The 11832-nt window shown below is 42.3% G+C and overlaps 1 protein-coding gene and 1 pseudogene across 2 annotated transcripts; both read right to left on the bottom strand.

The window, feature by feature from the left end:
• Nucleotides 1-349: 349 nt before the first annotated feature.
• On the bottom strand, nucleotides 350-1309 carry LOC148035031 (uncharacterized; annotated as a pseudogene).
• A 5081-nt stretch (nucleotides 1310-6390) lies between these two features.
• Nucleotides 6391-10997, bottom strand: LOC148035030 (sulfite exporter TauE/SafE family protein 2-like). Of its 2 annotated transcripts, XM_087679924.1 has the most exons (5): nucleotides 9787-10997; nucleotides 7605-7736; nucleotides 7271-7420; nucleotides 6974-7140; nucleotides 6391-6873 (listed from the first exon to the last, which is right to left on the bottom strand). In XM_087679924.1, the coding sequence occupies exons 1-5, from the start codon at nucleotides 10639-10641 to the stop codon at nucleotides 6765-6767; spliced, it is 1413 nt and encodes a 470-aa protein (XP_087536050.1). In that variant the 5' UTR covers nucleotides 10642-10997; the 3' UTR covers nucleotides 6391-6764. The 2 variants fall into 2 exon arrangements, with proteins under 2 accessions (XP_087536050.1, XP_087536049.1); XM_087679923.1 differs by having other exon boundaries at nucleotides 6701-7140; nucleotides 9787-10993.
• Nucleotides 10998-11832: the final 835 nt, after the last annotated feature.

The following is an 11832-nucleotide window of genomic DNA, read 5'->3' as shown; positions in this document are numbered from 1 at the left end:
AGGTTTCTTGGCCACTTTAGCAGGTCGTGGTCATTCTAAGGCCATTTTGGGAGCTTTTGGACAAAGGAAAGGTTACAAGAGACTGGAGGAGACTAAAAGTCTCACTACTTTTTGCAAAGCAGGGATCCTTTCTTTCTTCTCAAGCTCCATTTGAGCTTCTATGGTGGAAAGCTTCATCTTCCTCTCTTCTCATGCTTCAAAGACTTGAAGAAAAGAAATATTGGCTTCATTTCCAATTGGTAGAATACCCCATTGTTGAGGTTCAAGTCTGCGTTTCCCTTTTACTTTCCAAGCTTCTCTTGAAGCTTCCATGGTGGATAGGGCAGTTTCCATGTTTCTTTGTAGCTGTCTAGGAATGGCTGGGACTGGGAATGATCACTCTCAAATGCAGGACTGTAACTATCAGCCTCCACTTCCATTTGCATTTCAGGCGATGCAAACTCCAAAGGTTTCTGTGTAAACCGAAAACAGTAGTTCGAGAAGCACTAGAACCAAGGAGGAGTGCACAATACTTATCTCTCAATCTCCAGTTGATCAGTTCACTTTCTTGAAAATGCATTCTGTGGCACAATTCTTCAACCTCATGTTGCATCAGATTCAGACGCTCTATGAGAGCTATGTTCTCCTCTTCCAGATGTGCGATATGGCTATCTTGATCATCCATTCGAGTCTCAAGATTTTGGCCATTACCTTGAGGAGAGTTTGAAGGATATGTCAACACAAAGTGGCTCAATTCATGATTGAGTCTCTGCTCTAATTGCTAAACAAATTGGACACCTTGCTCAACATCACTACCACTTTCATCGTCGTAGTCTCCTCTATCGATTTCTGAAGACCTAAGGCATATGAATCCATTCATAGATCCATAACCATTTACACCCCACTCCTTGTTAGCCTCATGTGCAAGCCCCCTCTCCAAAGGAAAAGGGAACAGAACAAGTGTAGGCAACACTACAGGAGTGACAGGATTAGGTGAGACCAAAGAGGCAATGCCTCCCGACTTTTTTGCGTGCATCAAGTAGGAGGTTGTATTGAGAGGAGCGCCAAGTGCATAGGGAACCTTGAATTATGGCCGAGGGCGATCATGAAACCTCTTGTGGAAGTGGCCGAACGCCTTCACCTGGTTCCTAAGCTGCAATTCTTGAAGCCTGGGGGGTTGATACATCTGATTCTGTAGCACTTGGTAGGTCAAAGGCATCAGCTTGCCATAAAATTGGGGTTGGAAAGCCTTCTGGGACAGTTCCAAGGCCCAAACAGCGTTGTTTCGAGGGTAATACATCTGGAGGATCATCATACGAAGCACCAGCATTATGCAGTGAATGCTCCAACAGATGCAAGAATCCAAGATGATGCATCAACAGAATCATCATTCAAGATGACATATAAGTAGAATCATCTGATCATTTGAACCACAGATAGGAGAAGCTCGTCTATGGAGCCAGTGAGTGCAGATCACCTGAAGGGCTATGTGATGAGGTCGAAGCCATCATCAACCTTGCTACATCATCATAGTAGCATCTGCAGGAATTGCAACACCATGTGTTGATCGATTTGACGCACCTGCGGTGGCAAAGACAAGCCAGATTCGGAGAAGAGGGCTTGCTATCATTGTTGACGATGTTGTAGGGCACGATTTTCATGTCCCTATGCACTTCCTTATCCTCGAAATTTCTTCCAATCAATTGTTTCACATTGAAGATGTTTCTATCTAGATTCACGGAAGCCTGATTTTTAGTAGTATCACTGATGAGCCTTTTCCCCTGAGCAACTTGCTGAAGAGATTACTCTCTACACTGAAGAAACATACATCATCAGATAGTCAAACTCTTATCAAAGAATCACAAAATTTCAACAAGACTTGGCTTACAAGTATAGTGGTGAAATGGAATGTTACCATGCTTGGGCAGTTTGGTTCTCTTGCCAAGCATGAATCATTTCTCAGATTTTTCAATCCAAATCAAGGGGGTTTTGAGGATAAACCACTACTTGAGTATCTTCATACTCATGACTTCAATCTTTGGACAAGATTGAACCGACATTGGAGAGATTTGGACCTATCTTGACCTGTGGAGTTTATGGACAACATAGGTTTCAATTTCCACTGAAGTCATTGAGTTTCTCTTGAATCTTGAACTCTTCAACCATTATTGGATTTCCTACTTCCAATATCCAAGGTCTCTTATCAAATGGAAGAGGATTTTTCCTTCCATCAACCATACATGAAGCAATAAAGCATCAATGGAGTTTGTGGAAGAAGAGTATGTTGCAGGGAATTCAATTTCAACAAAGAGCAATGCAAAGAACAGTTTGGCAAGTGTGGCAAATGATATTAGGGAAATGAAGATGGGCATTGACAAACTCATTACTCTCTTTGATGTATGGCTACCACCTACAGCAATCTCCAATGTCTCAAGTCCTTCCACTTGTGAGAACTATGGTCAGCAATGTCATGATACTTCAGTGAATGACTATGTATCTCATGGCAATTTAGCATATGAACCATATAGCACTTCTCCCTCATATGAGCAACATTTTGGCAGATGTCTTGAACAAAATGGATGCTATACTTCATGCCATGATGAGAAAAATGGGTATCATTCAAATCATTTTAGTCAGCAACAAGATGATGTTTCTTATGATAGTTTTGATCAAGAATATCATGCATGTATTCCTTACCAAAGAAATGACTATCATGGCTACTTCAAGCAAGGATATAATGCTTGTGAAGATTCTTTTCTTCATGAAAAGCATGTACATACATTCGGACAACAACATGATGTATTTGATCAGCCTTCTCATCATGATTACCATGTTTTTCTTGCAAGATTTCATCCACATGACTATGGTAATGTTTTTCCTGCAAGATGCCTATGGTAATGTTTTTCTTGCAAGATTTCATCCACATGACTCTGGACAACATGCCTATAAAGATGCCTATGGTAATGTTTTTCCTGCAAGATTTCATCCACATGACTCTGGACAACATGCCTATAAAGATGCCTATGGTAATGTCTATGAGAATGCAGTCATCACGACCAGTATGACATGGACAAATGTAGTAGTTATGATCATTTTTATGGACAGCATTATGGGAATGAGAGCTATGACACTTACTATCAATCCAACCATATGGGTTATGTACCACGCGAGCCACCTAAAGTACATGCAGATGTGGGCAGCATAGATGGTTATGACGATAATGAAGAAGAGCAAATGGAGAACAATGCTGAAGAATATGAGGACAATGAAGAGGACTTTCATGAGAACCTTACTAAGGACATCATACAACATAAGGAGGATTTTCATGAGACCTCTATCCTTCAAGAGGGATATGATTATGCAAATTTTGATTTCTATGGTGATTCTATTGATGATGCATATCAGCCCATTGGTGATTGGGATATGTACATGTTGGATAATAAAGCTCCTTTACATCCATTTGACCATGATGACTATGAGGCGGATTATGAGAATGTTCATTACCCTTTTGATCCGGGGGATCATTGGGATGATTCTTCTTTCCCATTTGACCCGGGCATAGTCATTGATAGTCTTGGCAGTTGTTTTCATGATGATGTGATCACTTTGATGGATTCCCATTTGATCCGGGAGGATTGCTATGGAAGAATGGCTGGACTATTTGATTCCTTTGACCTACAAATATGATTGACAGCTTGTCTTCATTGATTTTTATTTGGCTTATGGGAGAGATAGTTGAAGAAGCATGAGTTCACTGTTTAATAGCTTGCTGTATTAAATTCCTGTCATGAAAATAAATTGTCTGACGTCATCAAAGTCAAGATTTTATGCTTGGATCTGATGCTCCTAGGTGTATGCTTCAAAATGACACCTCATTTGTTTGATTCGGAGCTATATTTCAGAAGTTATGACTCTTTTACTATGACAGCCCTTTCTTGGACAGCATGAGTAGCATGAAGACAGTCATGAACTTCTTGGACCATGGATTCTTCTTCAACTTGTGCCTTTGAACTTTCATGTTACATCCATTGTAGTATCTTCCCATTTGCAGCTTTGAGGACGAAGCTAATTGAAGCAGGGAGGGTTTGTAATGAAGTAAATAAGGCCAATGACAAGCTAAAAGCCTATGTAATAATATTAAAGGATTAGGGCTTAGGGTTTGCTATAAATAGGAAGCCCTAGCCAAAATGAGGGACCTTTTGCGATTTGGAAATGTTAGTCATGTAAGTTTTCTTGGTAGTCACATTAGTTTTCAGGTCCTTCACCTACATGGAGGTGAGTTTCCATGGCACTAGCTTGGGGTGTGTTCCAAGAATCCTTTCTTGTATTCATGTTTTCAGCATAGGTTAATGCAGTGATTTCTCCATTTTCCATTGTTCCATAGTTAGATTTTATGGTATTCTAGGACCTTCATTACACAATCAAAATTTTAGATAAAGCTAGATTACGCACACCAAATTGTTTAGTACCAAGAATGGAGTGCAAACTTTGCTTATGAAAAATCCATGCACATGAATTGCTGTGCCTCAATGCACACCTCATGGATATCACAAGAGAATAAGTTGGAACACATTTTCTACTATTTAACAAATAGTTTTCAAGAACATGGTTAATGGTAGTAGTGTGTTACACAAGGCCTTAGAAATGGAAGGTGAACAATACTATAAGCAAATGCGTGTGACTAATGTTCATGAAAATTGAGGTCTAATGCCAAGTGAAATCTTAAATTCAAGAAAAGTATAGTTCTTAAGAAAAGCTTTTGTGCTCGAAAAGGTGGAGCCACTACAATTATAGCATGTTGAAAAATTATGCAAAACTTAAAAGAAGACTCCTACAATATCCAACTTGGAGGTTTTCATAAATAGTCCAAAAATTTGTAATTTCCATGATGTTCAAGCCATACTAAATACTAGTATTAAGTTATTAAAGGCATGTGCTTGTGCATATGCACATAATTTTTGTTTCTACGAGCACGATTGGGTATAAAATAAAGATCTTTAGCATTATGGTTCAAAATTTGGTTAGAGACCATTCCACAAGCAACTCAACTTATGCATGTGATAGTAGCATACATGTTCATGCATAATAATTGAACTTTGACTATGCAATAAAGTGATGCTACCTCAAGTTGATAAAGAGTGACCCTCCATATGTTAGAAAGATGAATGGTGGCGATAGTTGTTGCATGTCTCTCTCTGAAATGGCATTAGTATATTGCTTCCTATTGTGGTTACCTAGAGAAAATATGGAAAATCGTGGGATATTTCACTGTCCAACCCAAGTACCATGGTTTAACACTCTTTTCATAAGCGTTAACTTCTTAACATATTATTTCCCATGAAGCAATGGAGGGAAAAAAGAGCAATAGACCCAACAAATTTGTGCTTCCCTAGTGCATTTCAAGGAATCTTGCTCCTTTCTCTACCAAGCTTGTGTATTTTGTGAACATTTGCAAAAACACATGTTATAGACTTGCATACTTTATTTCAATGTGAATAGCTTGCACTCTCTTTTTTTGGAGATGAAACTCTTTTGTGCTTCCATGGTGCATTTCAAGGAATCTCGGGCCTTTCTCTACCAAGCTTGTGTGTTTGCAGACTTTTGTGCAAAAACAAAAGATATAAACTTGCACACTTCGCTTCAAGGTGAATAGCTTGCACTTTCTTTTTCTAGAGATGAAACTCTCTTGTGTGGAAAGGAGAAGGGATCAATTCAAGCATCTTTTTGATACGAAGTGCTTCATTTTACTACATGTTCCATAACTCACTATGTAAAGACGCTTTCATTTGCCATGCTTGCTTTTGTTGATAATGATGGCTAGTATGTATGAGTGAAGCTTCCAAGTTCACAAGTCACATGAGCATTAAATATAATTCTAGACTTACCATTGTTAAACCCCGTAAAAGGTAATGTAGTTGATTTATTTATGTTTATCTATGTGACATATCAAAATAGTGCACTATATTCACTAAGTGAACATGTGGTACCGATTCAAAAGTCTTTACTTCCACCTCTATAGGTTGAATTCACTCGATCCCTACTCCTTTGTGGACTAGTGTGCAAAGGATGTATCCTAAGTTTATGAAGCCCACTACACAACTTATGATGTGTGTGAGGAAGTGCTCTTACTCCAGCCTAGGTTCAATGTTCATGAATGATTGAGGTTTAGTGTCAATGTGAAATGTCAAATTAGACAAAGACCAATTTGTAGACAAGGTTTTTTATTTAATTGTGCAAGAATTTGTTCTCTCTTACGCACAGCACATTAAAAATCATGCCAAGGATGTGTTCAATGGTCCAATATTCACAAAAAATCAAGGTTTAATAAAAAATAAGTAACAAATTTTTCAAAACTACCTTCAAAATTAAAACTAGAAGGTTTAAAAATTTCTTTTAACAAAAAAATTAATGTAAGAATAACAAATACATATAATTTGACTAAAAAGTCCCTCCAAAATTTGGAGTTAAAAGGTTTTTATCTACAACCAAAGATGTCTTCCCAGGACATTAGTGCAACCCCTCTCTCTCTCTCTCTCTCTCTCGCGTGCATGTGTCAATGAACTGCTAGTGTAATTTGGTAATGGTACCTATACTAGTTTGCTTCTCGTCAATACGAGCAAATGGATGTCCAATTTTGGGAACGTGTGCACTGTGTGTTGATGTGTTATTAGTTACACTCTCGAGAGTAATGCTTTCCATCTGAAGACGCTCATGAGCCCCTTCCACTAAAATCCGCGACCTCCTTCGAGGTCTTTCGAGCTCTCCTTTGGAAGAATTGTATGTATTCAATGAATTGACAAGGTAGAGGGTGAAATGTGGGTCCGGGGAGGCATTGGTGTTGGTGATGGACCGTCAGCAGGGCGATCGGAAACCCATGTAAGAGCCCTGTTGAATCTGCTCCCATATATCCAAGGAACCGAAAAAGGCCATAAGGACAGCACTGATGCCCATGACCGCCCCCAAAGAGAAGACTATGAGGGAGACTCTGCCATACCTCGAGATCACCCTCTGAACGACTTGCAGGCCGATCACTGAGAACACCAAAGCCAGGGTAGCAAAGAAAATTGCATATTCGATGGGTATCCGGCCCAACAGCCAGAACTGGACCACCGACAGAGAGGAAGAGAAGAACACCATGAAGGAGCAGGTTGCAGCTGTTACCTGCCCCACCCCATACAAGCCAACACACCCAACTTCATTCCCCATCACCCAATGAAAAACTGGCCTTGAACAGACTGACACCAAAAACTAACCCAGACCACACAGATTTAGCTCGGCTTCGAGAAGTTACCTGCGGATGCATCCCAATCTCTAAGAGAAGAGGGCTGATAATCATCCCCCCGCCTAGCCCCAGCATTCCTCCTAATATCCCCGCAAAGAGTGCACCCAATGGCAACCACCTCATTACAGGCTTGGCCTTCAGAATATCGCCTTCTGCATCCTGAAAAGACCCAACCGAAAATATAGTCCCTTGAGGTATCATACAGTCGGTTATTACCTGCATCACTGACTTGCGGAGCACCAAATGATCCTGTCCAATTGCCATGCTGTACAGAATTCCAATCGCAGAAAGCAGCACTTGTGTGTTAGTAAAGTCTGGTGTCGAGCGATGTCACGAAACTTACCACTGGGTCGTCGTCTCCACCACACTTGCGCAGATGAATGAGTGTTAAGGCGGTGAGGATGAAGGCCAGGGGTACCTGCGATACGGTGACCAGCCAGTATGTGGCCCCGCATGTTTCTATGTTGAATACGTTCTGCAAAAGCCCGCAAGCAAGATAAACAGTTAGATCATTTTGGAAAGTAGTCTTAATCGCTCACCCAAAACTAAGCGACGAGCGTCGTTCCCTAAGGCAGAAGTAGAACTTAGAAGTATTCGCTAGGAGGGTAGAGGACCAGATTAGAGTTAGTAAAATAGAACACCGCCCACCTAAACTCTAAGGTTGCTTTGCTTTTCATGTAAGAGCTATAAAAGGTACATGAAATTTATTGTAGCTCGACATGGAGACTACGAGTGATGCTAGAGATCGAAAGACAAAACGGCCTTTCAATGTGTGACAAGTGGACACTTTACAATGAAAGACAGAGAGCCTAGGCCTAGTGATATGATAAGTTTTGAACAACCATCACTAAATAGAGAAGAAATCACTTTATCATGGCCAATCTAACCGCAGCCTAAATATCACCCATGCATTTTTAGCCCAGAATCCTTGGTACGACATAACTTAGAATGTCATTCACTTCAAGGATACTATGTTGTGTTCAATAGGTTGATCTAGATGTTTGTTCTATAAGACATGGCATCTTCACACCCGAGCCTTGCCAAATAAAATATCAATGATCTTTTCCACTCTAGTGGGCCAAAACATGAACTCCTAGATCTAGCGTGCCTTGCCAAATAAAATATCAATGATGTTTTGCACTCTAGTGGGCCAAAACATGAACTCCTAGATCTAGAACGACCTACTCTTAACATGCACAACTGGCTTCCTCTTGTAGCTAGTTGGTGAAACTAGATGGATGATGGGTAATTGGCTCTAGTTGATGACTATCTGACTAGGTGGTGACTATGAGAAGGTGGAAACTTCCCATGAGAATACTAATCTCAACTACCCTGCGTAATGAGGCACAATAAGCACACACAATTAACATATAGAAGATTTGTAGCTTGCAAGTGATAATATTCAAAAGTGACAAGGGAAGTTCCAATTTTTTCAACTAGGGAGAAGACTTGTAAAACGCATGAAAGCTCCAAGTACTACCTAGTATGAAACCCTTTTAGAACATATCTCCTATCCTATTGGGACACCATATTACAAGGATAACATTAGACACATTTCTTATAGTTGAACATTGGATAGGTTTCCTTGTAAGCAATGTTGGAGAGAAAAGGACGACGATAGAGAAGCCTAGCCCGTTGAAAGTTTGAGGTGAGTATAAAAGTTAGTTTAGATAAAAGTAACCTACAAACATACAACAATGAAAGCTTCATAGGTTTGGACCAAATTCAAAAGCCAATAAGAAAAAGACAAGCCAACAGGTTTTTATAATGCACATACATATCAAGATGCTACATGCTTCTCAAAACTCTAGTTTGATGCTACGAATCAAGGATTGGGTTTTGGTGAAGCAGACTTTGTTTGACCTTCCTAATGAGACTAATGATTGAAAAAAGGTAGATGAAGGCCAACATTTGTTTGACCACACTTGATGCTAGTAGGGAAAAGTAGGAATCTTAAATGGTTAGGGGGCATTGGAATGCTGACTTGTGCACGTGCTGTCAAATGGCTGAAGTGTGGTCAAGGTAAGCCTCTTTGAGAAGCATGAATTTTCTCATTCCGTCGTTTGAGGATTGTTGCCCGCGGGCCGCAAGATGGTGAGTGGGAATCGGGATATTGTGTTTCGTGATGTAACCATCGTTAGTGAGGAAAATATACAAATGTGGCATTTGACCGAGAATTACAGATTCGTTCCTCACATGTGCGCCTATTTGAAAGAAGAGGGTTTTCCTTGTATGGTGAGTCATACGAAGCAGCCTCGTGTCAGGTGCATGGCTAGTAACTCCAGCGGGTAACTCTAAGTTTAACCTTACCAACCCTCTCTCGGCCCTCAACGTGTGACACAGTAAGTGGCCTACTAGCACTTGCCACACACTGCAAGGGAGTCGGACGTTTATCCTCAACTATTCTGAGGACGAACGGAGGACCACGTGGCATTTGAAATTTCAGGATTCAGGGCGGCAAAACCAAAAAGAATCTAAATTGAATTGTGTAGGTTGGTTTACTAGGCGACAAAGGAGACTCTGACCTGACCATCGCTGGTGCCACGAGCCAGCTGGATAACGAGGAAGAGCAGCCAGACGAGGGCGAGCAGACCCATTTTGAGGGCCGGGTATTGAGAGTGGTGGGCGGCCTGGGGGAGGAGGGGCGCTTCCAGGGCGAGGACGGGGGTGGTGGAGTCGCCGTTGCAAGAGGAAGGCGGCCCGACAGAGAAGTCGGAGGACTCCTGGCGCCAGCGGCGGAAGGCGCCGTTGCAGCTGCGGTGGGTCATGTAGGCGAGGGTGAGGACGAGGAGGGCGTTGACCAGCCAGGTGGGGGACATGACGTTGAGGATGACGCCCGCGCTGATGCCCAGCAGCACGTTGGGCTGGCACACCAGCGCCACGTCGTAATCGATGAGGGGCCTCACCGCCCGCCCCCCCTGCTTCTCGCCGCCAGGCCGCTGCTGCACCGCGTACCACACCAGGTTCACCACCACCCCCCCCACTATCATGCAATTCGACAGTGCCGCCGCCGTCTTCGAGTCCATCCCCAGAAGCAGGTTGAAGATGGGCACGTACAGCCCCCCACCCCCGATGCCGCCCGCGCTCGACACCGCTGCCGCTGCCGCCGCGCCTGCCGCCGCCGACACCTTCCGCCACAGCGCCAGCCCCCCCTCCACCCCCACACGCAGGCCCAACGTCGACGTAGCGCCAGCGGAGCGCCGCCGCTTGGTATCGGGCTGATTCAGCATCATGATGCTGTCGTAGGCCTCTCTCGCATTCCGATTCTGATTCTCTGAACCTGCGGGCGTCGCCCATGTCAAGTTTATGCACAAGAGCAGACACACAACGTACAGCCAGAAGAGGACGAGGAAGCCCGTCCCTATACGCCGCCCTCTCATCCCAGCTGGATCTGCTCCGCCGCAAAAGAACCTGAACAGCTATATATTGTGCACAAAATCAAACCCCGCCCCTCCCTCTGCCTGTGTCGACTCTGCGTTCCCTCGTCGCCAGATATATAGACGACCTCCACGGCTCGTCCCAATCCCAAAACCCGTCCCAATTCACAACCATAAAATGAACAGGCCCGGATAGCGGCGCCTAGCCCTCGACATGCTGCCAGCACGTATTGAACTTCTCCACGTATTTTGCTGCTCTCGCGTACCTCATGGCTTTCCGGGGGCGGGGGGCGCCAGGTCAGAACGCCAGCAGTAGTAAGCAATAACACCTTGCAAGGATCATCATATTTTTGACCGAATTGGTCCGGACGAAAGACATCCGCCTCGATGTGTTTCCCCCGCTCACCGTCCACGTCAACATCGTTTCAACTTTCCCGTCTCTTTGCAATTTGCCAACGTCCAGAGGCGCAGCGAATGACGTATTTGTCGCCCGCCTACAAAAAATACACAATCCGTCAGACTCGCAAGTTGCAACTTGCAAGGAGAATAAAGAGAGGTGCGTTTTTTAAGAAAGTTTGGCATATGTCTTGTTGTCGCGTCAGCCTTCGATTCTACAATGTCTCGTTAGTATGAAAATAACATGTTAATAAAAATGTTTCAACGGAAATTCAAAACTATTTCTCTCTCTCTCTCCTCCCCCTTAAATTTTTTATGTCTGATTTTTTTCTTTCTATTTTAGTTTATTTTTCTTTCTCTCATGGTTCTTTTTCTCTCTCTATCTCTCTGTGCTTTTCTTTTCTCTCTCCTTTTATTCTCCCCCCTCTCTACTTTATTTTCCTTCTCTCTCCTTTCTTTTTTTCTTCTCTCTCTCTTCATTCTTTTTTTTTAATTTTTCTCTCTCTCTCTCTCTCTTCTTCTTCTTCTTCTTCTTCTTTCACTTTCCTTCCCCCTCAATCTTTTTTAAAGTATGTAAATTTTATCTTTTCCTTATATATAAATCTCTCTTTATGTTTATATTCTCTCTTTTTTTCTCCTCTCTCTCTCTCTCTACCCTTTTTTTTTCCTTTCCTTTTTCTTGATTTTCTTTTTTTTCTTTCCTTCTCTCTCTTTTAAATTTTATCTTTCCTCTCTCTCTTTCTCTCTCAAAAAAAATATTTAAATTTAAAAAAGACTTTTTTTTCATTTTCCTCATCT

The sequence above is a fragment of the Lygodium microphyllum genome, chromosome 6, assembly GCF_053477565.2.
Source record: "Lygodium microphyllum isolate KBCC chromosome 6, Lygodium_microphyllum_v1.1.10, whole genome shotgun sequence".
In the NCBI taxonomy this organism is placed as follows: domain Eukaryota; kingdom Viridiplantae; phylum Streptophyta; class Polypodiopsida; order Schizaeales; family Lygodiaceae; genus Lygodium; species Lygodium microphyllum.
This window is presented reverse-complemented; position numbering and strand designations above follow the sequence as displayed.

Bases quoted from the DNA above. Each gene is read 5' to 3' on its own strand.
- LOC148035030 (XM_087679923.1), bottom strand. From the start codon at position 10,641: ATGAGAGGGCGGCGTATAGGGACGGGCTTCCTCGTCCTCTTCTGGCTG. The intron at 7,737-9,786 runs GTCAGAGTCTCC...GGGCTTTTGCAG, and splicing joins GTGGCACCAGCGATGGTCAG to AACGTATTCAACATAGAAAC. The intron at 7,141-7,270 runs GTAACTTCTCGA...GGGGTGGGGCAG, and splicing joins AGATTGGGATGCATCCGCAG to GTAACAGCTGCAACCTGCTC.